This window comes from Cordyceps javanica, chromosome 1 (genome assembly GCF_051103115.1).
Source record: "Cordyceps javanica chromosome 1, complete sequence".
In the NCBI taxonomy this organism is placed as follows: Eukaryota; Fungi; Ascomycota; class Sordariomycetes; order Hypocreales; family Cordycipitaceae; genus Cordyceps; species Cordyceps javanica.
Window position 1 is genome coordinate 939628 of NC_139295.1, and position 25182 is coordinate 964809.

General features: G+C 53.2%; 9 protein-coding genes across 9 annotated transcripts; 4 read left to right on the forward strand and 5 right to left on the reverse strand.

The window, feature by feature from the left end:
• Nucleotides 1-2288: 2288 nt before the first annotated feature.
• V2A60_000283 (uncharacterized protein) lies at nt 2289-2901 on the reverse strand (the record flags this gene model as incomplete). The annotated part of the gene is made up of 2 exons (XM_083251654.1): nt 2289-2579; nt 2653-2901. The coding sequence occupies 2 exons, from the start codon at nt 2899-2901 to the stop codon at nt 2289-2291; spliced, it is 540 nt and encodes a 179-aa protein (XP_083107780.1).
• A 1377-nt stretch (nt 2902-4278) lies between these two features.
• Nucleotides 4279-4635, forward strand: V2A60_000284 (uncharacterized protein; the record flags this gene model as incomplete). Its single annotated transcript, XM_083251655.1, has 1 exon — nt 4279-4635. One exon carries the CDS (start codon nt 4279-4281, stop codon nt 4633-4635), a length of 357 nt encoding a protein of 118 aa, XP_083107781.1.
• A 543-nt stretch (nt 4636-5178) lies between these two features.
• Nucleotides 5179-6595, reverse strand: V2A60_000285 (cryptococcal mannosyltransferase 1-domain-containing protein; the record flags this gene model as incomplete). Its single annotated transcript, XM_083251656.1, has 3 exons — nt 5179-5600; nt 5698-5926; nt 5996-6595. 3 exons carry the CDS (start codon nt 6593-6595, stop codon nt 5179-5181), a joined length of 1251 nt encoding a protein of 416 aa, XP_083107782.1.
• Nucleotides 6596-8923: 2328 nt separating this feature from the next.
• Nucleotides 8924-9292, forward strand: V2A60_000286 (uncharacterized protein; the record flags this gene model as incomplete). Its single annotated transcript, XM_083251657.1, has 1 exon — nt 8924-9292. The coding sequence occupies one exon, from the start codon at nt 8924-8926 to the stop codon at nt 9290-9292; it is 369 nt and encodes a 122-aa protein (XP_083107783.1).
• An 860-nt stretch (nt 9293-10152) lies between these two features.
• Nucleotides 10153-12666, reverse strand: V2A60_000287 (dolichyl-phosphate-mannose-protein mannosyltransferase; the record flags this gene model as incomplete). Its single annotated transcript, XM_083251658.1, has 3 exons — nt 10153-10550; nt 10644-12279; nt 12397-12666. 3 exons carry the CDS (start codon nt 12664-12666, stop codon nt 10153-10155), a joined length of 2304 nt encoding a protein of 767 aa, XP_083107784.1.
• A 2488-nt stretch (nt 12667-15154) lies between these two features.
• V2A60_000288 (YjgF/Yer057p/UK114 family) lies at nt 15155-15789 on the forward strand (the record flags this gene model as incomplete). Its single annotated transcript, XM_083251659.1, has 4 exons — nt 15155-15197; nt 15266-15279; nt 15407-15610; nt 15673-15789. 4 exons carry the CDS (start codon nt 15155-15157, stop codon nt 15787-15789), a joined length of 378 nt encoding a protein of 125 aa, XP_083107785.1.
• A 138-nt stretch (nt 15790-15927) lies between these two features.
• V2A60_000289 (WD40-repeat-containing domain protein) lies at nt 15928-17171 on the reverse strand (the record flags this gene model as incomplete). Its single annotated transcript, XM_083251660.1, has 3 exons — nt 15928-15968; nt 16030-16857; nt 16949-17171. 3 exons carry the CDS (start codon nt 17169-17171, stop codon nt 15928-15930), a joined length of 1092 nt encoding a protein of 363 aa, XP_083107786.1.
• Nucleotides 17172-17781: 610 nt separating this feature from the next.
• On the reverse strand, nt 17782-19935 carry V2A60_000290 (S53 family peptidase; the record flags this gene model as incomplete). Its single annotated transcript, XM_083251661.1, has 4 exons — nt 17782-17873; nt 17935-19371; nt 19509-19631; nt 19707-19935. The coding sequence occupies 4 exons, from the start codon at nt 19933-19935 to the stop codon at nt 17782-17784; spliced, it is 1881 nt and encodes a 626-aa protein (XP_083107787.1).
• A 2011-nt stretch (nt 19936-21946) lies between these two features.
• Nucleotides 21947-24110, forward strand: V2A60_000291 (S53 family peptidase; the record flags this gene model as incomplete). The annotated part of the gene is made up of 5 exons (XM_083251662.1): nt 21947-22149; nt 22232-22662; nt 22725-23266; nt 23326-23618; nt 23672-24110. The coding sequence occupies 5 exons, from the start codon at nt 21947-21949 to the stop codon at nt 24108-24110; spliced, it is 1908 nt and encodes a 635-aa protein (XP_083107788.1).
• Between the last annotated feature and the right edge of the window lie 1072 nt (nt 24111-25182).

Here is a 25182-nt window from a genome sequence, read left to right on the forward strand (position 1 = left end):
TCTGCTTCCGAGCCCTTTGTTTTCCTTTCACCTTGTCACGCCGCCATTATTAATAATTAATTCGACCATCAGCTCCAACTTGAGTTAAGTACTGGGCGCGGCATACTGAGCACCGTGGCACCTTCCGGTCGTCTCCGCGCAGCCCTCAGAACGCATGTCTGGGTTGGCGGCGTCGGCTGCACCAGCAAGACCAGGTCACAACTCCTGCGACCCATCCAACCCATCGTCGTGTCTCCGCTTGGTAGGGCTGGCCAAACAGATCAGTGAGTGCCACGTCTCATCCTGCAGCCATGAAGCCAAGTCGACACAAACAGCAAATGTCGGACTCTATTGTCGTCGTCACCCTGCCCTCTCCTGAATCAAACATTCAGTTCTGTCGTAGATGCTGCTCTCGAGCGTTGGACCTCGCGCGTCCGAGTCAGAGTGCTGATGACATGTCCTTTTCTCTCCCACCCTGACCTGCAACACCTGCAACCAGACTTGGCTTTCCTCCCACCAGAAATCCACAGAAATCCTGGCCAATCACCAGCCGGTTTATTGTGAAGCCTGCTGGGCATGGCTCGCTCCACCGTCTCCGTCCATCGTTGGCGGGTACACTAGCCCAAGGCACCGACATTCCCAGCGTCAAGTCGCCAGGCTGTCAAAATAAAAAGCGCCCAAGAAGGAAATATTTCGCTTCGTGGACGGCGATTTAAACGGCTGCCTGAGTGCTTTGAGTAGTCTCCCCATACGATCGCGCGGCTCAACGGGTCTGTGGAGCTTTTTAGCTACTAGTTGACGCAGGGCAACATGACGCCTAACACGATCGTAGAACTCGTTTGTCGGGCATAAACCACATGAGCCTTTGCACAATCCGATATGCTTGTCTACTATCAATAACCACATAGCAATGCGTACCTTTAGTTGGACAATGTCGAAGTATCTCTATCGAGTGATACTGACGAGTTGGCACCCTGTAAGTAAACCCCAATCAAGAACTCAAAGTGCCCTGTAGGGTAGCGAGATACAATCAGCAGGTTTCCGTCGGTACATGGACCCATACTCTCGCTTGTTTCATTCAACGTATGGGAATACGAACGAGTTTAATGCTGCTGTGGCGGGTGATATTGCATAATTTTGAGCACGCGTAATTATCTGATTTCATATGCCTCTGTCACGGATTGGTGGGTCGAGAATGCGTTTGCTCACATGGCTCAGGAGATACTTGACTACTGCGTTGTAATGTGTTGCACTGTATTGGCAACGGAGCGGCGGCTGGCTCTCCGCCTGAGCTTTTACCTTTTTGTATGGCAATAGGCAAGAAAGGAAATCCTGTACGGCGATAGCCGAGTAATGAAAATCTAGATTCCCTCAAGATCTTCCCCATGGTCTAGTTTAATGCCTCCCTCAACTGGGCAACCGTTGCTGGTCTTTTGGTGTAGTGTGCCTCTGTTTTTGAAGCCAGACAATGAGTTACCCAGGATACCGGAGTTACCAGATTATCGGAATTTCAAAGTAATAAAAAGTACTGTTTTGATGTAGTAGGTGGTCATAAATAGGATCAGTCTTGATTTACCCAACTTGAATCCTAATCCTTATCAAAAGTTCCAGCCACAAACAAAAGTCCACGAATATCGCAAATGATAACGAGCGCCTAAAATGCAAGACAGTATACTGCTTTGTTCCCGGTTACGTACTTTATTTCAGCTTGTGCGGTGACACGAGTGGTGGAGTACGTGATGCCAATCAGGCTCGCGCAGTAGCCGCCAAGCATACCAACAACTTCCGTTTTGAGGGTAAAAAGGGAGAATGCTGCTGATGTGGTAGCTTCACAGTATGGAACAACAGAATACGTGATGGCATTTGACACAGCTGAACTAGCGAGATGGACTGCACTTCAGCACACTCGCCCGGCACCAGGTGCAGGCGGAAACATGAAGCATGGCGCTTCTGCTCACTGACGAAACCTGGCGACTGTTTGTCAGAGATTTGTAGGTTAAACTAGACTTGCAGGCAACGTTGGGAGATGAGGTAGAAGAGAGCTCGGCATTCATTCCTCACCGAGATGTTCTCTCCATGGCAATCTCAGCGATTGCAACAGTTACATCTGTGTCATCCGGTTAGGATCAAGGATGCGCTGAACATTGGTCTGCACCGCCTCAAAACGCATGTAATCGCAGCTCTCGCTCTCTAGATAATTGATGACAGCTGCGAGGGTTTTGAAATCACGCCTGCAGTGCCGATTTGGGCAGTGATAGAGATTCTGCTGATGAAAAGGGGAGCTGAGATGCTGGTTCAGCGATGCGAGTTTACCAAAGGTGCGTGCGCACAGGTAGCATTGGTAGGCGTCGAAAGGCCGAGCTCCATGTCTTCTCCGTGGCCTTGTAGCTTGCGCTTCCCGTCCAGGTGAGCAGCTTTTTGGAGATGACACCGTCAGGATCGCGCCTTCGTACCGCCTCGTATAGTGTGTCACGACTCAACGGGGCCCTTGGGCAACAGCCGCTTTCGAGGTGGTGAACCAGCCCGGTAGCCGTTCCGAGTTCGGCCTTGCAAAAGAAGCATCGGACGGAGCTGGTGCGGTGAATCTTGCTACGGAGGTGCTGTTCCCGCATCAGCCAGAGAGTGCCGGCAGAGGTCAAAACGGATGCCCTACTTGATTGATATTGCGCAGACTTTGGGAATAGCGATTGCAAGGGTCGCAGTAGAGATGCTCCTCGACCTCGTGGTCGCGAAGGTCCTCCTGATGATGAGATTCGCGGTGCAGTCGTCGCACTCGTACTCGGGCATATCCGACTCCGAGTCGGAGGATTCGGCCCAATGGCCCAGGTCAGTCATGTGTTGGTTGACAGCATACTGACTACCAAAGTACCGATCGAACGTATCACACTCAAAGTCGGGAGCATCGTGGCCAGTAGCGTCCATGTGTTGCTGCCGCGACCGGAAGCCAGCCGGGATACGCGCCGGGGGACTATAATAAGTTCCACGTTGTCCGCCCCCCTTCTTACCAAACTTAAAACGTGGTGCTTATTAGTACCAAAACCATCATATCCGCGAACCCGTCTAATTCCCGATCGATGAGCGGCGCCTTGAGTAGGAGCCGGGTCGGTGACAACAAGGGAACTCCGGGTGCCATATCTTTTCCCTCTACGCGGCAGTGGTGCTCTCAAGAAGCAGATATGATGGATGCAGACAAGCGTATATACACCTTAGGTCTTGAACGAGATGTTGTCGCTCGGCGCAGTCCTTCCTTTGCCCGTTGCTGACTTGTTTGCTTTGTCTTTTTGGACAATCGCTGCAAGCAACGGTCCGGTATCTATAGGTCCTAACCGACCGGTATAATGTGGTGGGACAGATATTGCTCCAGATGAAGAGGATATGAAAACAAGACCGGTAGTACGACCAAGCGTAGGCATGTCACATCCGTTACTAGTGACGTCTACGCTCAGGTTGCCTGCTTTCTGGAAAGCCAGTCAGCCATCGAAAAGTCAGTTGATAAAATACAATGGCAACAGCAAAATGTTCTTTCGCTATACTTGACCATGAAGTCGACCCAAAGTTGTACAAATAGCTACTTAAAGCGAGCAGCTGTTCACATTATACGAAACCATCCTCGCTGCCACGGGACAGGATTAGGCGCCTGTCACACCCCGAACTTGACCGTGTGATGGGCCAATACAAGGCGACTGAAACTATACGTACAAACAAGGAGACTAATCGAGTCACAGATTGCCAAAAAACAGTTGGGAACAAGGGCATTATACTTGCCCCGGAGCCTTGTGGCTGCAACGAAACCAAATGCGACAGTATCAGTTGCATAGAAACGACAAAGAGTGAATGAAGATTGTGTGAATCACCGGGGGGTTTTTCCTGCAAAAGGATTGAAGAAATCTCCCCCAAAACTTATTCTGATGGTCACAGTGGAATGCAAAACCCAAGAGAAGCTCTCCATCACCCCGATGGCTCTGTTCGTTCTCGAGTGTAACGCAAAACAGAAACTTCCCTCCCCTTGTGGACGCTGTGACGGAATGACTGGCCCATATGGAGATATTTGTGACAATTTTCCTGATAGGAGAAATGGTGCCACATGACCCGCGTTTATGTACTGAGCTGCATGGCTGCAGAAGGAGAAGAATTCTGGAATTCGCATCGTTGCAAAAGAGCCAAACCAAAGCAGCTCACTCGGCCGTGTACTTTCCTCAGGAAGCCTGTCCATACATCTGCACAAAGACAAGACTGTCTAGCAGAAAATCGCTGAGCTACCGCTGTTTTCTCTCTCTCTCGTTTTTTGATCCCCCCCAAATGGTAGACAACGAGGCCGGCGTCGCTGTCGTCGAGACTGGCAGCCTCGATATCAACAATCTCGCCGACCACAGCGCCTGGCTCTACGTCGCCATGGAAAGCGAGGAACGGCTGCTGTCAAAAAAGGACGACCCCATCGCCGTGGCGCTCGCCGCCGCCGCCAACGTGGGATGTGGCTGCGCCGCAGCGCTCGGGACCAAGAAGAAGAACAAGTCCGTCGTCGCGGGCCAGCGCCGGCCTCGGACTCGACTACCGACCTCCCCCCCCCCGAGGAGGAGCCCTCGCCTCGCGGACGACACCACGGGGGGTGAACCGTCGCGCGGCGGCGGCGACTCTCCAGACACACAGCAAGCGTGAAAGCTGCCCTTTGGCGCGTGCGGGAACCGATGCGGAGCGGCTGGTGAGAGAGACTGGAGGAAAAGGACATTTCTCAGGGAAACGGGCGGGTTGCGCGGGAAAGAGCTTTTTCTTTTTCGGTTGGATGAGGTAGGCGTTTGGGTGAGGCTGTCTTGATGGAGAGAAGTGTAATGGGGGCTCACGGGCATTTGTGTACTCAACGGTCTTGAGAGGCCGACTTTGTGTAGCAGAACAGCCATGCTAGCTGAGAGCTACTTTCTTTCTCAGGACCCAAGGTAATTTTGGAGAACAGATTTTAGTTTTCTCGTGAAATTCATTCTTGACAAGGTCTCTATTGACCATCGCGCGCCGATGCAACAGACGAAAATAAAATGAAATGCAGCTTTTTGAATGCGCCTGTACTTGTTGTCCCTGATGATAACGCCAATACACCCATGAGTAGGCCCCGAGGCCCAAAAAAACAAGGAACAAAAAAAAAAAAAGCAAAAGAGCAATGTTCTTCAACATGACCGTCCAAAATCTCTCCCGTCCTCGCGCCGACAGCTACACATGCGCCCATCCATTCTCCACGAGGACCTGCATTTCGTTGATAAGGCAGAACACGCCGGGCTCGTGGCGCGCCATGTCGCCCTTTTGCCACTCGGCGACGCGCGAGCGCACGACCCAGCTCTCAAACGGGACGCGCGTCCAGCGCTTGAGGCGGTTGACCCAGAGGCCGAGGAAGATGTCGGCGGCGGCGACCCACGACGCGGCGCCGGCCGCGGGGTGCGTGGCCTGATACGCGGGCAGGTTGTAGCCGACGCGCACGCGCGGGTTCACGTAGACGCCCAGCGTCCGGGAGAGCGGGTTGTCGGCGTGGATGAGGCAGCACTCGGACCCCTCGAGGTGGTGCAGGGCCAGGGAGTCGGGGATGCCGCGGAAGCGCAGCTTGGTGGGGGACACGAAGGGGTCCGCGGGCATGACGACTGTTTTTTTGGGTTGCGCACGCTTGGGTTAGCTCTCGAGTTCCAAGAGCGATATCTCTGTGTGTGTGTGTGTGTTTGTGTGTGTTTGTGTACGTACCAATGCCGTTCCAGCAGCTAGTCACTGGCACGGCGTCGTGGTTGTTCACCAGCGGTGACCGAGACTCGCGTGCCTTGAAGTACGGCCACGTCTGCATAATGTGCGCGCTCCCTTCGGCATCTCGCAGCGCGAATGTGTCATAGTACAAAGGCGGCTTTGAAAAGTCGAGCGAGCACGCGGCACCGTATGCGCCGTCATTTGTGTCCATTAATGTGACAATGTCATCTATCTAAAAGCCCAGAGCAACGGGTAGTCAGCCAAGTTTGTCTCTTCGAGAAGGATGCCAAGACGGGCGTACCGTGAATATGACATCATTCAAGAATAAAATCTTGTCAAAGGTGATGCCTTTCTTGTACAGATCAAGTAGATCCTGCAGCGTCTTGTTCCGCAGCTTGGCCAGGTAGGGGATCCGGCGCAGCTCCTTCTTCTTCCTCGCCGTCTCGATCCAGCCCTCGCCGCCACCGTCACCGTCGGCGCCCCCCTTGCGTATCTCGTCGGCGTGGGTCACGTCTGAGATGTCCACCCGGTGCGGCACGCCGCGGCTCTCGAGTTGGTGGTCCAGGTCGCGCAGGACCTCCTTGCTGTCGTCCCAGCTGCCGCTCTCGTAGACGCTGACGAAGACGTTGTCGGGCCCGAAAAAGTCGGTCAGCTCGAGCACCGCATTGTTCCAGTGGTTCTTGAGGATGTCGCCGTTGTTGAAGTGCATGCCGGCAATGTAGATGCGCTCCTTGGCGCGGCCCGTCTTGCGCGGCACGTACTCGCGCTCGCGGGCCAGGTTGTGGTGGATGCGCATGACGTCGAAGATGTTGAAGAGGACGAAGACGATGAGCACCAAACGGATCGCCTTCCGGCGGCCGAGGCGCCGCAGGTACAGCGCCGTGGCCACGGAGAGCAGCATGGCGTCGTGGCGGTGGTCGTGTGGTCTAGGTTGGTGGTAGTCGCGAGTGTTTGATCCGGAGTCGCGTGTATCGGTGGGCGAAGTGGTGAGCTTGGGAGAGGCATTCGGCCTCTGCGTTGCGGTGGCGCAAGAGTCACTCGGGCCCCTTCACATGAGGCTGATATTGGAGAGCCTCAAGATCGTCGTGATGGCTAATTGGGGGGTTGATGCCAGGCTGTCACAAGCAACCCTTCCAAGGCTGCAGGTCGAGAGCTGTCCTGTTTGGTTGACTTATTAAACTGGGCCACAGCCTGAGCTGCTCAGCGCCAGTGACGCCTGAACCCCTGGAGCCACTGTGGAGGTCGTAGTGGCAGTGGATATCTCAAGCCAAGCACTCATTATACTTATGAGAGCATATGCAAAAATGCTATACTGGTAGTTATCCCTCAAGAGGACATGTATTATTAAAGCCTGGCGTCAACACTGGAGAAATTGTTGGCATCTATCTTGGTAGGTAGGCAGTCAGCGACTTGGTCACTAAGCTCGGGCGCTGCGCGGTGACGTCGGAAGGGTGTACCTGCAATATTTTTGCCGTGCTTTGAGATGGGCTTCTGGTGATCATGTCAGACGCTGAAACGTTCGATTCGATGGCCAGGCCTTTCAATTCCAGGTGGAAGGACAGGTCGCCTGCTGTATTCTCGTCTGGTTATACAGCATGACAAGAAAAATGTATATTCTCCGTAGGGCTACAGATCAATATGCTTAAAACAGCATTCGTCGTCTTGCTAAATATGTGATAAGATGTTTCCTCTGCGGGTAGATGCTGTGCCGAATGAATGAATCGGGTCGCCCCAGTACCCAGTAACGCGACTTGCACGGGACTGGCGATCAGCTCGTTATCAGTATAAAGGATACTGGACAAAGGCTCGCGCTAAACAAGGAAAGAAAAGGTCTGAAATGATCTCTTCATACTATCTGTACGTACTATTGTAACTCTTTGGGCAAGCTTTGCTCTTTTAGTATCTCATGGAGGATGATACATCTTGTTGTCTGAGACGTGTTTGTTTGATGAGACATCGCGGGTCGGTGAGTGCAATCTTCAAGACAGCGCGTTGATTTCATAGAAGTATGTACCTTATGCTGGGCTTGGATTGAGCTGTTAATATCTGCTTGCTATAGATGGGTTCGTTCCTTAGCTTGTGGCCCTATCTTTCTACCCCTAGTTGACAGCCCTCGAGATAAGGGACCGGCTGCCAGCCAGTGCTACACAGGCAACAGGCAACAAGTCCATTCATTATTCATGCGTAGCTCCTGATTCATGTGCAGGACCCATAGGTACTGCAGATGCGGTCCCGCGCCACATCAGGCACGAAGGGACTCGACGACGAGTCAAGACTGATCAAGGATAACCCGTTCCCCCGTTCGCCGAGTGATTACTGCGTCGTTCGTTAGGTAGAGCAGGCCGGAAACGAGCCGCGAAAGATCGAGGTAGCAGTCCTCATGCTGGCCTCTTTGCCTGCCAGTGCAGAGAAGGCAAGCCTCACCGGAGAGGTCTACCAACGCTGCCCCCCGGCCCTAGTCCTGCCAAAGGACCCCATGCAGCCCAGCCTGGCCGGTAGACGGACCCAAAAATTTCGAGAAGCATGGAAGGAAGGAGGACTCCGGAGCGGGTGCCAGGGTTCTATTATATAGCGCAATCTTTCATATGGCAGCGCATGGAAGACCCGCCCGGGGGGTGAGGCGGGGTGGTCCGCATCTCCTGACGCCGCCGACTGCACTCGCTCCGGGACACATCCGCTTTACCGAGTTATCAACGGTGAGTAGAGTCTAAGCGTCGTCCCTCGCAGGCATTTCGAGTGGCAGTCATTATCCTTTCATTACGGAGCGACTGCTACCAGTATAAATGGCGGGGTTCTCCCGAAACGGTGACCAGAGATGCGGTACACGATTGTGTTGTCATGTTGGTGAGCAAGTGGACAGAGGGTCAACAGTAAAACACGCCAGAAACCCGGCAACTGCTGCAGATTCTTGATTTAGGTTTTGCTCATATCAATATATTGATAATAAAAGTCTGGGCAGAGAACTTGTGGCAGCAGTTAGTTGTAGAAGCGTCCTTGGTACCGCTCTGCGGCTCAAGTATAAAGCTATTTCGTAATCTCTACCTTTTTCAGAACGGTCTTGTATTTTCCTATCAATTATCAGCATTATACTGTCTGAATAAAAGCTGAGCACGGCAACCTCAAAAACACTGGCGTCTTCCTTCTTCTTCTTCTTCTTCTCTCTCTCTCACTCCCATTATTCACAACTCTTACGGGGAGTTTGACTTTTGGTCCTTTCCTTTTATCCAACATGAAGTCCACGAGCACGACCATCACTCTTTTTGTTGTCCTTCTCCAAGCCGTGTCGGTGGTCGCCGCAGGATTCTCCCCTGCACAGGGCGCCAACGTCAACGAGTTCACGCGCGGTCAGGTCGCCGACCCGGCCGAGGCCGAGACGCTCTGCGGCGCGCTCGGCGTCATGGAGGTCCCCGACGGCGCGGACCCTTATACGGTGCGCGCCTGCAAGGAGCACCCGTCCGTTCTCGACGACGACGCATCGCCGTCGATCGCGAAGCGCGCCTGCTGGACCGACACCCCCGCCGTGGGCTGCTCCAAGGCTCGCTGTACAGGGCGTGCGGCAACGGCGGCAAACCGGGCGCCCGGTGCTGGACCACGGTGAGGTCCCCGTACGGTACATGGAAGGCCTGCCGCGGCGACGGCGACTGCTCCCAGAGCGACCCCTGCTCCGGACTCGGCTGCAACCAGTGCGGCTGCGGCTGCTGAAGCTTTCTCGTCTGGGAGTTCTTCTTCTGGGTAGCGTATTGCGGCAAGATGCAGAAATTCTGTTCAACAAACCAAAGAAAAACGAGCCAAGCGCTGTCGAACCCCCCATTTATATATGCGCCCTCTGTCTCGTAAGTGTTGCCATGGTGACAGTGTCAGTGATATCCCATGTTGCATCAACAAGGAGTGTCTGGTAAATACATGATGGGTGAAGGAGCTCTTGACGACATGTCGAACAGAGTCAATGGTATACCCTTCGAATGATAGCAACATACGCAGTGTTGGTGTGTAAAATGACCACGTGAGCAGAATGACTTGAAAGCCATTGTAACACGATCCAGTACCGGTGATTAGCCAGAGGTGTGTGTATCATATGAATGAGAATCGACGCTTCTTGCGCCATGATGTGCTTCAGTCATGGCGAAAGCGGGGGACAGCTTATACGGAAATATGCATTGATTAATAAAGGACAGGAGATAAATTTTACCAAGGTAGACCTTGGAACAGCTTCTAATTCTTTTCTCATACATGTTTGCCCAAAAAGAACCGACATAAAATTACAGTTTCCATGTGAACTTGAACTCCCATTGTCAGCAAACAACGTTTTTTACCCTAGATACAAATAGTCATGGATCGGGCTGGGTCCCGACATCTTTTTGTTTTTCTCATCTTGTCGCACTGCTGATGTTTGATGCAGGGACACTGACCTTCAAATAGGTTAAAACCTGGTTCTTGTTTTCTTGTCTTGTTTTATCTCTATTTGGCAAAGTGCAAGTCGTAGCTGAGCCACTTTCTCGCCTGCACCTCGGGGACGGAGAGACCGGGGTACCCGTAGGTGAGGGGCAGGAAAAAGTACCAGCCGCCGGCGATGATGGCAGTGACGACGGCCGAGGCGATCCAGACACCGGCGATGCTCTGACCTGCAAAGCGCTCCTTGGCGGTGAGGTGCTTCTGGCCGGGCTTGTCGGTGCTGGGGGCCGCGCCGGTGGTGAAGACAAACTCGACGAGGGCGCCAGCCACCAGGCAAGAGGCGAGATGAGCGGGCAGGTAGTGGTGGAGGAAAAGCTGACGGCCCATGAGGAAAAATGGAAAGTAGTGCGTAGCCCAGCAGAGCCAGAAAAAGCCCGTCGAGTTGTAGAGCTTGGAGCGAGTGCCTGAAAGTGTAACGTGTTAGCGCTGCGTCACTGCAATCGAGAAAGGATCGGGAGCTTTTTTGGGGGGGGGGAATCCGGTTGTCTTGTACTTACGGCGATCCAGGGCGTCGATACCACGGCGGAGAGAGATCTGATCGGCGAGGACAATGCCGGCGTAGATGGCGAGGAGACCACTGGCGAACCACCAGCCAAGAGGGTTGCCCACAAAGTAAATCTGCTGGCGCGTATCGCTCTGGGTCCAGAAGCTGACGCCGCGGAGCAGAAAGGGCCACTGGTAGGGGTGGCTGGCGTAGGGGTGGCTGCTGGTCAATTTGCTGTTGTGGTAGAACATGGCGCGTTGAAGCTCGAAATATTTTTGCAGGAAGGGCATGTGCTTGACCTTGCGCGCGGGCTTCTCGCGGCGGGCATCCGCGGGGTCGAGCGAGGTGATGTCCTCGGCAATCCACACGTTGGAGCTGGGGGGGATCTGCTTGTTGCCGTTGATCTCCTGCTGCTTGTGACCCCAGTCAGGCAGAGGTTTGGTGTGAGTCCACATGGCGACTTTGCTCGGGAAGTGGACCAACTTGAAGTGGCTGGCGACGGTCTTGAACTCTTGACCGTCCTTGCCGTGCTCGATACGAATCTCAAAGAGAGTATCGTTTTCGCGGCTGCCATAGGCGTCCTCGACGGAGACGGTGGTGAATTCCTGGTTGGTTGGGTAATAGGGCGAGGCAACATCATGGGAGAGGAGGACCGTGTCGGTAGCCATGTGCTTAAGGCGAACGACGGCATTGTTGAGAACGTTGACGCCCGTCTTCTTGTCATCGCCAGCAGGGATGACCTGCCAGTAGTTGTTGGTATCATTGAAAGGGTATCCGGTAACCTGCTGGCCCTGGCTCGACACACGGCCATCTTCGTAACGGAGAGGGTACCTCTCGCCGTGGCTGTGAAGGTACGCCTTGGTCTCTTTGTGGCGAATGGTGATGGTATCGTAGTACTGAATGTCGACGGCGTTGGCAAGCATGACGTTATCACTGAGGGTTTCTTGGAATTCGGGCGTCATGAAGTCATCGCCGGGGCCGGAGCGGTTCAGAATGGCGAAGTGAACCTGGAACCAGAAGAGGTAAAAGATGAAGGGCATGATGATCAGACCGAGGGCGCGGGCGGTAAAGTGCTTGACATAGACGGGCAGGCTGAGAGCGCCGCCGGCGCGCTTGATGTCCAAAAGCTCCCACAAGTCAATGATGACGGCGGAGCCAATGGCGACAAAGGCAAAAGTGCCGACGTACTTGGTGGACATGTCGCAGGAGAGGGCAAAGCCAGTGAAGATGAGCCACTTCCACCACTTGCGGCCGAAGGGCTGGTGGCGCTGCTTGTAGAATTTGATGTAGCAGAGCAGGCTGCAAGCCATGGCGAGGACGAGGGTGGCGTCGAGGAGGATCAGGCGGGTCTGGCCGATGTGAGCGTTGTCGAGGAGGACGAGGATGGTAGCGACGAGGCAGGCGGGCACAGTGTAGCCAGACTCCCACATGATGAGGTAGGTGACGGAGACGGTGAGAGCGCCAAGGATGGCGGGAAGAGCGCGGAACGCAACGTAGGGGACCTTGTTGTCAATGTAGGAGTCGCCAATGTTTTCAAATTTGAAGTGGCCGTTGTAGCCGACCAGCCAGCCCATGAAGGCGAAGAGGAGCTTGGCAAAGGGCGGATGGACGTCGAAGAAGTATGTGCGCTCGAGGTAGTAGGAAGCAAACTATGAGGGGGGGAGAAGAGAGTCAGTCTTTTATTTTTCTTTCCGATCATTTTTCATTCATTCAAGATTGATGATGGAATTACCGGCGCAGGTAAAGTGTTTGGGAGCAGAGCGTACCTTGCCAAAGTGAACCTCGTCAAAGACGACCTCGTTGGGATGACTGATGCCCCAGAAACGCGTAATGAAGCCGAGAACGGTCATGACGGAGAGGGCAATGGTGTGGTCCCATTCGACCCCGGGTTTCTTTTGCGCGGCGGCAGCCTTGACAAGCTTGTCGAGCTCCTGTTCGTCATCGTGGAGGATAGCATTGACGGCGGCCGCCTTCTTGGCAGAGAGACCGGTGTTTCTCTGGCGAAGAGAGCCCTGAGGTACAGCGGGAGCGGCCATGGTTGCTGCTGGTTGGAGTGTCAGCAAGGGTGCGGATGATGCGGTCCATGATTCGACGCGGGAGAGCGACGCGGGAGAGCGACGCGAGAATAGCATAGGATGAGGGCGGACGGCGGACGGCGGACAGCAAAAGCGTGAGCTGTCATCATTGCGCGTCTCGTTGTTGATGACTCTACACACCTCAGAGTTACGTGGCCCCAAGAGTCAGCTGGCAGCAGACGCGGTCCGGCAGGTAGGAGATATGCGATGGGAGGAGGACGAGGAGACCGAGGAGACCGAGGAGGAAAGGGGTAGAGAGGGAGAGGAAAAGAGTTAAAAAGAACGTAGAGAATGGAAAACAACAAGGAAGAAGATAAAAGAGGAATCCAGGCGCAATTGGCACACGCAAGTCAGCACCGCAATGGAATGGGGTTTGCGATGAACCTCCTTTTTTTCCCCGTCGACTTTGTCAAGGTGGTTGAAGTTGAGACCGTGTCCAAGCTGATGGGGCTTTTCTGTTCTGGGCAAAACGACAGCTTTGACAGCCCACCAAGAAGAGAAGGCGGCGTTGCGGGCCAAATTTAGGTGCAGAAAAAGCCCATGTGTCTACCTAAGTGGTACCTGGGGGGAGGGGGGCCGTGTTTTCTGGTATGCCTTGAATAGTATCATTTTTTTCTACAATTTTCTTGAAACATTCTGTATTCATTAAGAGGTCGTGGAATATATTTCGGATTTTTTTTTCAAGGATTTTAAAGCTCGTACGCTCTGGCAACATGCTTAAACTGTATATCGAATGACCACAGACGAGGTCAAGTCAAGGTACCTACCTAGTTCATCATACCTACTCAGTGCTCAGTAGGTGCTTTTAGCTGGTGCTATGATGCACTGTCGACGTACATGGTTGGTTCGCAGCAGGGCGATGCAGGGGGTTGCATGGGGATGCCTGGGAATACAAGGTGGAGTCTCCAAGTCGCCAGCTGAACCGGGTTCCAGTTTCTAGCGGATTGGAGGGAATGGCCCGGGGGAGGGGGACACTGCCAACTGCGCTCCTTTTGCACGAGGGCGGCTCACTACTTGCTAAGTACTTACCTACCTACTTATTACTTAAGTAGCCCCTTGATGGAGAGGGGTTTTGATATAGGCTTGGGTATGCTTACTACTTGACATCAGTACCTTGACAGCTCGGGACAGTTCTTGGCCATCTTCCCAGTGAGGGGTGTACGATACGATACAATATGGGTCGAGGGAATCCCGGGATCTTATTTCGATGGCTCCCGGAGTTTGCCATGGGGAGCTACCACTGGTAATATACTCCGTATACAGGCTGCCCTTGGCCACCCGCCCTTGGATCTCCCTATCCAATAGTTGTGAGTTGGGGCATGGCGTTACTCGCACGGAACCAGGACAGTGTCAACCTTGTTAGCTGGCCTCTCTTGCTGCCTTGCAGCTTCCAATTGTAAACTTGGTGTGAGTTTTCTCGAAGGAAGAACGAAATTTCCGCCTTTTTATTTTCTTCTATTTTGCCCTCACGACGCAGAGATTATTCGCCGGGCCGTCGGTTGCAGCTATACCATATAACTACAGGGGGCGAGGAGACGACGACCCTAAGTTTACAGCGTGTTATCAGTAGCGGCTCGTCAATCAAGTGCAAGATCTAGCTACCCGATCGAAAACTGTAGTGATTTTTTTAATGAGAAAAAAAGGAGCATGGAAAAGAGGAGAATAAAAACTGCAGTCCTCTCTGCGTACACCACACACGTCTATCCGTACTAATCCCAGTACCTGGCAGTAGGTAAGTCCTACTGCAGCACAACTAGTCATTAGCCTCTCCCCTCCCCTCCCCCTCCTCCTCCTAAAGAAACTCAACATAATTGGCATTACATCACAAAACATATCGGTCCCCTCTTAGCTCGCGAATCTTTCATGTAATAGTGTGGTACGAGAAACCTATTTCTTAGTGGGCCGCTGACGAATTTGGCCCGGCAGAAACCGTCCCCCACTGTGTGTATGAGCCATCCAGATGCTGAGTACACATACCTCTAGTTAGGTACCTAAGTAGTTAATCCGTACGGATTAGACAGCTACTTAATAAGTTACGGCATCGACTGGCTCTTGTCCGCCGCCGGAGCTCGGAGCGCCCCAAGCCGGTTGCCGCCAGACTCACCCTTCTTAGACTGGACCACAGAGGTACAAAGGCTTGATACGTCCCACGCTGGTAAATACAATTTCCCGTTCTCTTTTTTTCCCTCGCTCTTCTGTGTTATTCCTTGCAAGTCGTCTCTCGAATCTCACTTTCTGACTCTTTTTCCATTTTTGAAAAATACAGGTACGTACGTGGAATGCCCCAATGGCCGCTACACGCGCTGCCCTTGGACCATTACTCGCTTCGAGCTTCATCCGCCCGCGTTTGCTCTTGGCCACCACCACCACCACCTCTTCCGCTTCCTCGTTGGCCGCCGCACCACCTAGACTCAATCGCTCACCAGCTGCGTCAAGATTCAAATCCAACATGTCTGACCAGACCATCATCTTTACCAAGGACGCTCCCGCTCGTAAGTCGCCATCCCCCTCTTCTCTGTCTACCTAGGTAGCTAACTTTACCCCTCCCCCGCTTCTCCAGCTGTCGGCCCCTATGTGAGTTCACAAATAACCTCGTCGAATTCCCCCCCCTCCCGCGCTCGACCGATGCTCCCGCCAATGGCTTGTCTTGTGCGAAATATCGCAAACGATTTCCTAACCAGCTTTCTTTTACCCACTACAGTCCCAGGCCATCAAGACCCCCTTCGCCATCTACTGCTCCGGCGCCATCCCCCTCACCGCCGACGGCACCTTTGTCGGCACCAACATCACCACCCAGACCACCCAGTGCTGCGAGAACCTCAAGGCCGTCCTGGCGGAGGCGGGTTCCTCCATCCCCAAGGTCGTCAAGACCATGATCTTCATCTCCGACATGGCCCACTTCGCCGTACGCTCCCCCTCTTGTAATTATACCCTCCCCATCGACACTTCTACTGACCCGCGCAATAGGAGATGAATGCCGAGTACGAAAAATACTTTTCTCACAAGCCTGCTCGCAGCTGTGTCGCCGTCAAGACTCTTCCCAAGAATGTCGACGTCGAGATTGAGTGCATTGCTCTTCCTTGAAATGTAAACATGGCTCGATAAATAAATGAAAGAAAAGGATATCCGTTCACAACCACATTGTCGAGGAAACACTGTATTGGGCATTAAGCATCATTGTAAATGTGGTAAATATGTCTATCTGGCCAACCGCTGGCTTGTCTAAACGTTCCAAATAACGACACGGCCGTCGACGCCACTGGCTAAGACACGGCGTTAGTAAACGAGGCTCTACTTCATTCCCATTTTGCGCGATACACTTACAAGTGATTTTGGTGACTTTACCACCCGACGACTCGTACGGGCGGATCGTGGTAACGGTGTTTTGGTGAGTCGTCCTGAGCTGCGTGTCATCCTTGGCCTTGCCCTTGAGGTCCATCTGCCTAAACATGTTGAGCGCCGACTCCTCGCGCTGCGCGCCGCCGGTGCCTGCTCCCTTGGCCTCGACCGTGCCGGCCAGCTCCCAGCCCGACTCGTCGCCCCGGAACCGGAACGCCTCGCAGTCGTAGCCGGCGGCGATGATCTCGTCCTCGGACTTCCAGAGCAGGCTCTTGAACGGCAGCAGCTGCGTCGCCACCGTCAGCACCGCGCGCGGCGGCTGCTCCGGGCCGGTCGGGTACACGACGGTGACGCTGCTGTCGTGGGCCGCAAAGGCGAGCGCGTCGCCGCTGGGCGAGAAGGCGACCGAGTGCACCCAGCCCGCCGAGTTGTTGAGGAACTCGCCGCAGACGGTGTTGAACGGCAGCCGCTCGCCCCAGACGCTGGGCTCGGGCTTGGCGTCCATGCCTTTGATGAAGCCCGAGAAGACGCGCGCGTGGGCGTCGGTCGAGCCGGCGGCGAGCAGCACCGAGTTGGGGTGCCACGCGACGCTCGTGATGGTGCTGCGGATCGGCTTCTTCAGGTGCTTCGACACCCACCAGTCGTTCTCCTCTTCAAAGTAGCACACCGCGATGACGCGGTCGCCCGACCCGACGGCGAACTTGGTCTCGGACGGCGACCAGCGCACAAACGTCGCCGCGCGGCTGATGCGCAGCAGCACCAGCGTCGGCTTGTATCCGGTCGGCGAGGGTTCCCAGACGAGGGCATTGCGATCTGGACCAAGGGAGAAAAGACGCCGTTAGTTTTCCGCGATTTTTATTTGCGTCTGCAGTTCCCCGGGGGGGGCGGTGCAGGATCGACAAACCTTGCGAGCAAGTCACGATGCGACCGCTGCTGGGTGCAATGTCGACGCCAGTGACCGTCTTATCGTGACCCTTGAGCTCATCCTTGAGCTTAAAGCTGTTTCCGACCTTGCTATAGAGCTCGACGGCCGTGTCTCGTGCCACGGCGAGAACGCTGTGGTCGTTCGAGAAGGAGTGGTCGGCGATTGGGTTATGAAACAGATGGTGAACCTCGGGAGCAGCCATCTTGAAGGATCGGATCGGAGAGAAAGGGTGAGGAGCGATAGGAGTAGCTCTCTACTATCGCTGGGAGCTTTGTCGGGTTAATGTTGGATGACGAAGCTGTCCGGAGTGGGTGGTCCTTGATAGCGGGGTTGGCGTATTACGTATGCGGTCCGCACATCCAGCTTCTAATTTGCCTCTGCCCAAACAATCGAGAAGGTCGATACATTCAATATTCACATGTTGAAGGATGATTGTAAATTTGACTCAACTTTTCAAGAATGCTTGGTGACATTCATTAATTTCTTTTTCAATGTCAGTCTTATATATATCAGTAATTCTCTTGGATCGTGGCTGGCTGCAATGGTGCAGGCATGTTTAGTGGATGAAAAGGACGAAGATGTCCGCGTGAAGCAACAATAAGGGCTTGGACGCGGCAACCTTTTTTTAAGACCGCACTGACTACCTGTTCTTTTTTTCATCCCAGAGACCAAGATCATGAGACGCTCCTTTGTCAGCATTCATATGCCCTCATTCTCCAGGGTAGCTTGATCGTGCTTCTCGATTCTACAGCACCACAGACAGATTGAGAGATGAATTGTGCATTTTCATTGCTTATTGTCTATATACCTGCTCATGGCAGTCTAGTGAAGATGTCGCGCATCTTCTTAAAGTTGGGCGTACCCATACCAGTGACGGGATCCCATCCCTCGGCAGCAGGGAAACCTATTGGCCGAGTTAGCAAAGCGTCGCAAATATGTCGAATGCTGCTATCCGTTCGTCTTACCTCGGGTACCGCATCCAGGGTTGTCACCGACGGTGACATCGTTGAAAATCTGGGGGAACTTGTAGATGATGGGGTTGAGGAAGCCGATGGGCCCACGGCCGCTATTGAGGCGCTCCTCGTTGAGGACGGTGATGATGCCGGCAAAGAGAGGAGCCGAGGCAGAGGTACCGCCAACACCATGGACGGTCCCGTTGATGACAGTAGCAAGAGTGTCTCCAAGCGCAGCGATGTCGGGATAGGCACGGCCAGAGGAGTTGAAGACGCCATCACCGTAGGGAGGAGCGTATTTCTTGAGGTAGTTGGAGACTGCTGCTTTTTGGTAGTCGGGAGTAACGAAGATGTCGGAGAAACCACCACCAGAGCCGAATCTGTCGACGGCACGCTCGCCATCCTTGATGTCGCGGGTCAGGAGGGTAGTCGCACCGACGGCGGTGATGTAAGGGCAGTTGGCGGGAAAAGAGGGAGAGAATCGCTTGCCGTTGGGATCGACGTACTTGTCCTTGGAGTCGAGGCAGCTGTCGGGGTAGCCGGCGTTGTACCTGTTCGCCACGCCGCTGTCACCAGAAGCAAAAAGGACAGAGACACCCTGGAGAGCGAGCTTGGCCCATTCTTCGCATTGTCGTTCCTGATAGAAGCGGGGCAGGGCTCCCTCGATCTGGCCGTACGATACCGAGAAGACGTTACTCATGGGAGCGCCACCACACTGCAAAGGGCCCTTGTAACCACCGTCGTTGGGATCGGGATAGGCCGGGTCAAGGTACGGCTGGTCGCCGCCCTTGTAGCTGCAGTAGCTCTTGTCCAGGGCATCTAGAAAGATGTTGAAAGTGCCGACGGAATCTACGTTGACGCCATCACCAACCTGGTAGAGGCGAGTGTTTTGCGGATAAATTATGGAAATGGCCGTCATGAAATCGAGTCCGGACTCGACCACTGTTCCAGCCTTGAGCCGGGACTCATCTCCACGTTTACCGCCATCGATTGAGATGAACTCGGGCTCGAGGCTTTCGGGAATTGGTGGATTGGTGAAGTTTCTATAGAAAGCCTTCAAGTCAGGAAGATACAGATAGTCGGCCCACTCGGCAATGCCCAGCTGGTTGTACGGGCTTGGCTTCTGGTCACGAGCGGGGACGGGGACGCCGTAAAGGGCACGGATGCAGTCAATGGTCGTGAGGCTCTTGCAGTTGGCGGTGCCGTTGAGACCCTGGATGGCGGAGTCGGACTCGATGATCAGGGCCGACTTGGGGGTAGGCTTGAGGCCGTCGAGCTGGACGGTAGGCATGATGAAGTCGACATGCTTCTGGACGTTGGCGGGCAGACTGTACTCGTCGGCAGCGATGCGAGTGCCGTCGGAATCTTTGTGCTTGAAGGAGTAGTATTTGGTGTTGAGGAGACGTTCGGCATCGCCTACAGTGGCGGAAAACTCGAGCCAGTTGCGCCCTGGAGGGTAAGAAAAAAAGAAGAAAAAAAAAACTCGTTAGATCCTCTGTGCTGACCATGATACTATCCAATCGGTTGCTTGCGAAAGGTATAAAGCATTGCCGACTATATGATTGGGGATGCCGGGACGTCCTTACCGGCAGATGTCTTGATATTTTGAGAAGAGATACCCGCGCTGACGAGCCAGGCTTTCGTCTCATCTACGGTCTGTTGGTGGGGCTCAAAAGTCGACGCAATCTTCTCCTCAGTCCAATGCTTGCCTGTCGAAGATGAGAGTTAGTACTGCAAATGAGAGTCATTCGCGCAGCTGGGCGTGGACGACGGCAACAACGTACCAAAGTTGGGTGAGTCGGGGTCGGCCACGTCCATGACATATTGGTACAGGTTATCCAAATTTTGCTGCTTTAAACCGACACGAATGGGAAGGACCTGGTCTTTGGGAGCGGCACCCTGCTTCACCCATGCGATCGGGTCGCCGTCGCGCTTCTCGTGGACGACGAACGGAGCCGAGGGCAAAGCCGCCGCGATGCCGGCAAGCGCCGTCGTTGCAAAAGCGAAGTGCATTTGTGCGAAACTGAGCCCTGTGTTGGCGTATCTTGTCCAGAGCACGGATCAGAGATATCCGAAAAGTAAGGAGCGAAAGGGAGAATGGGAAGAACAAAAGAGGAACATGATTGAAAGCTGGCCGTCGAATGAAGTATTACGCATCGTGCAGGAACTTTGCTGGCAGCCAACACAAAAGAACCTGCTCCTACATAGACAAGGTTGTATATTGCGCAGATGATACGATGAGAAAAAAAGAGGAGATTGAAAACGAACGCTAAACCATGGCAGGAATGCGCTTTCGGGTTTGGTACGGAGCACAGTACCGTGAACTGCTCTGCCGCATCCGCATCAGTAATTGCCGATATGGGAGGTGGGAGCACGGACGGGGCCGTGGTATTCCGGACCCGTCGGGAGTTCATTTCTTGGGGGAACCAATTTGCCGGCTATCCGACTACCTGCCCGATCCAGCACCCATCACCAGACACGTAATTTGTGTCGGTACCGCTTCTAAGTACTGGTTTTCTCTGCCTATTCGTATTCAAAGGAATCATTCGGACTCTGGGTGCAATGACCGACAAGGCCGCCTACAATGAGCGGCCTTCAGCATACCAATTCCCCCATATCTTGCAGCTCGGAATTATGTACTTTGTACGTCGAGTCCATTCAAGTCTCTGGCACCACTCCCAATGTGACCTCCTCTCGCAAAGGCTAGGCTGCCACAGCCACAGCACTAATATCGCCCGGCTCAAATGTCCGTTGTGGATGCGCCGATCGCCGCAGTACCTGCAACTAACCAGGCCGGAGGAGGTCATATTTTAATTATCGAACCTGCACAGCAATTTATCAAACCAAAAGTACCTTTGAGCGGTAGAATCCCGAGAAAAAGTACCACGACTCAGATATCCTGCTCTCTAACCCATGAACTATGTCCCCTAATCCCCATCACTGACCCTGGCCACTGATTCGTGATTAGTCAAGTCTCTTGAATATTTCTTGGGATAGTTTGGAGAGACTAATAACCTTTGTATAGTCTCATCTTACAAACTATTCTAGAAATTTCCCTGCGCAGGTTCGACAAGAAGCACGCCACATTCTAAACCTTCTAGCTTAAGCGCCGACCGACAGCTCTATCTCTCTCTTTTGACCACCTACTGCAGCACTTCGTATATTCTTCACGGCAGCCCGCCTTCGCCATTTCAGAATCTAGCAAGGCCCGCTTTACAAGTAATACGAGAGGAGCTTCGATGCCGCCCGCAAGTCACCTCGGTTTTGTCGGCCAAGCTCTATTTTCAACCCTTTTCTATCTTTGGAAGGTGAAATTTGAGACTTTCATTGTGCTTCAAGTTCCTTATTGCCGTCTCCATGCATCGGGCTCCACATAGGCCGGCCAAAACTTGGTAATTTCCAAGCGAGTTAGCTCTAGTATTCATATCTTCACCTTGTAGGATAAACATGTTTCATCGCGGAAAGCTACATCGTAGATCCCAACCTCTGTACTTGGTATTATACATCTAATACTCTTCAATCTGATGGCCGTCGAGTACTATTTATTATTGTTGTAATGCACAGTCGTAGTTGAGAGCACAACACCGACAGTCTGTCAGGGCTGTGTTCTCTTGCCCCCCTTTCGCCCTGCTCTGGCAGTCGAAAAGGGAATCCTCTAGGGCCATGCACTCGCTGACATCAGAGCAAATTTTTGTGACGACTAACAAGGTTCATGTTATCGAACTGTACCGTGCACCTTGCTTCCGATGGCATGCAGCTTTCTCAGTCATACCGGCAAGGTTGCATTTGAACATCTATGCAAGATGTGCTGGTCGAGCTGGAGGACTGCATATCGTATTACTCTGCTGATAAGAGTGCTGATTTACACACACGGCAAACTCAAATGTGCATGAAATTGCGCCATCTGTTGTTGACGCTGAGATTCATACATATTTAATTGTCCGCCCCGAGGGCTTCCAAGCATCAATTTTTGATCACGGCAACAATCTTTTGTATCCATCGATTTACGAAATCTTCTTTGGAAATGAGACTTACTGCTTTCCTGCTCAGCAGCTTGTGGGCCAGGGCCTGGGCTGTGCCGGTGGAAGACGGCTCTGTCGTGAAGAGCCACTCCCTAAGTAAAAGTTGGGAGAGCCATGGAAGCCTCCCGGATGATACCAAGATACCTGTTCGTATTGCTCTGAAGCAGAAGAACTTGGACAAGGGTATGGAGTACTTGTTGGAGGTGTAAGTCTTGGCTCAAATCATTGCCGTCGTTTTCCCTCTCACCACCCTTCACTTAACTAACAACACGCCCGCTATACATTAGTTCGCATCCGAAATCCCCCAAGTACGGTCAACACTACACTCAGCAGGAAGTTATAGACTTATTCTCCCCTGAAGATGAAACTATTGATGCCGTCAAGACTTGGCTCGTCAAGTCGGGTGTTCCTGCTTCCAGCATCACCTCCCCCAAGAGCAAGGGTTTCCTTGATTTTGTAACCACTGCCGGTGAGCTGAACAAGCTAGTTGGCGGCAACTACCAAGCCTTCCAGTACATCAACGGCAAGAGCTCCCAGGTTCTGTCGGAGAACTACATCATTCCTGGAGAAGTCTCTTCTCACATTGATTTTATCGCCCCGGCCCTTGGACTGCCCAGCAAGACCAAAAGCCGCCGCTCAGCGACTGCCCCGGTTCCAGCCCCGGCCAAGGCGACCCCTCTTCCATATCAGCTAGCTCAGGAGATCGCGGCTGCGGCAAGTAGGTCAACCGTCTGAACGGAATTGGCACTTTGAAACTGACTGTGACTCAACTTATCTCAGATGATACAAGCAGATGTGCCGAATTTGTCACCCCTAAATGTATCAAGGCCCTGTATAATATTCCTGACGGCAAGCTGAGCAACACTAACAACCGCTTGGGCCTATACGAATCCGATGATGAATTGTTTAGACAAGAAGACCTCAGCACGTTCTTCGCGCTCTTCGCACCCAACATTCCGGCTACTTTTACACCCAAAGTGGATTTGATCAACTGGGGCAACACTAAACCCGATCCAAATGGCGGAGTAGGCGAGGCTGCTCTCGACTTTGATGTTGCGTACCCCGTTGTATACCCCCAGAACATTGAGCTCTTCCAAGCCAGAGATAACTTTAACCCTTACAACGGAACCGTTGGCATCTTCAATTACTTCTTGGATGGTGTAGACGGCAGCTATTGCGTCTCTTCATCAAACAACATTACTGGCGACGACCCCAATATCGACGGACCGCCGAGCACACAATGCGGTGCTTTCAAGCCCACCAATGTGATTTCGTTCTCGTATGGCTGGGGCGAGGAAGAATACCCCGCCGGCTATGTCGAGGCAAGCTTTCAAAATGTGTTTCTCCACTTGCGATATGCGGTTTCTAACAACTCCTCCAGCGCCAATGTAACGAGTTCATGAAGCTAGGCCTTCAAGGAACGAGCATCGTGTTCTCCAGCGGCGACGCTGGCGTCGCGGGTGGTAATGGTGGAATTTGTCTCGGAAATGAAGGAAAGGTGTTCAAGCCGCAGCTTGGTGCTGCATGTCCCTTTGTGACAACTGTTGGCTCGACGTACCTGGCATCTGGCCAACAGGTTGGTTCGGCGGAGCAAGCAACCGCCCGTTTCGGCTCCGGTGGCGGCTTCAGTAACGTTTGGGACGCTCCCAGCTATCAACAGGAGGCGGTTTCCGGGTATGTTCTCCTGTTGCGCGACAGCCCCGAAATATAGGCACTAACCCAGGCAGATTCTTCGCCAACTATGACCCAGGGTTCCCGTTTTATACGACTACTGGAGGAAAGATACCCTCAGGGGACGGCGTGTTTAACCGTGCTGGTCGTGCCTACCCCGATATCGCTGCCGTAGGTGACTACGGCATTATCGTATTTAAAGGTCAAGTTGGGAGGAGTGGTGGCACGTCAATGTCTGCGCCAATTGTCGCCGCCATCTTCACCCGAATCAACGAGGAGCGCATCCGCAAAGGAAAATCACCAATCGGTTTCGCCAACCCGGCTTTGTATAGCTTCCCCGAGGCTTTCAATGATATTACCATTGGTGGACACCTCGGCACCGGAGGTACTTGTGCTGGAAGAGGCTTTTCCACTGCACCCGGGTGGGATCCTGTTACAGGTCTCGGAACTCCAAAGTATCCTGAACTTTTGAAGAACTTCCTGGCGCTTCCTTGAAGCAGAGACACTGTGTTTCGATTCAAAACTTGACTGGAATTAATTATCTAACGCCTGTGGCTTAGCTATGAGTTCAGAAAAGACATGTATCAATCATGCTCTTCGTATGGCGGTGCTGCGATTCTGGCAAACGTTTTTGGGAAGCGCTTATAGGTGCAACCGCGATCTCATTAGTGGCTTCTTTGAATTACAAAATTGAGAGATTTTCATATAGCTTCTGAAACCATAGATTCTATCCTGGTTTCGAACAATTACTATTTCTGCAGGGTTCATCATGTCCATGCCTTTATCGACATTCCACAGTTCTGCTCAAGGACGGACAGACTTCACAGGAGCGATCCGTCCCATGATTCTTTTCGAAGGCAGCTGCTTTACCCCGCTACACCAGCGATATAAGTATGATCACCAATCACCGGCTCTTCTGCCAATGAGACGACGTAGCGAGGATGAGACCGCTATGTCAAGTGCTAACGGCATGTTCCGAGACAGACAGCGACCCTAAGTCACCGGCTGGGGTGGATAGAATCTTGGTGAGTTGGAAACGTCGCCCGCTCGAGAAAGTTCTTTGGAAAAGAAGAAGGGAAAGACAGTGGCAGGGTCTCTTGCATACCGTAAGAGTACCGTGTACTGTCTTCTACTGACAGCAAGGGAAATGTGCGTCCTGGTCTGGAGTGCGGGACTATTCGGCTTAAGCAGATGAGCGATTAGCGTCTGTGTGTCAATTCATGCCACGTTTCTGTTTTCGCCCCTCCCTGCTTCCCAGAGTCGAGATAGCGCATCTTTATCTATCTTGTCCGCGGACAAAATGCTGCCGTTGACCCGGGTTGGCCACCGAGTCTATGATGCTCAGTTTCCCGTGGGCTTGCGGGCGCTTTTGCGGGATCCTGCCTCGGTTCGCGGTGGGGGGGGGGGTTTTCAACCGGCCGGGTGGGGCTGACGGCTCCGGGCCATCCTGTTTATAATGTCCGGTGCCAAATACACCTGCCCCTAGTCCGATCGATGGGCTTGCTGATCCCACCAGTCATGGTTGCAAGTCGACCCCATTCTTCGGCTCCGTCCTACCGGAGTGTCC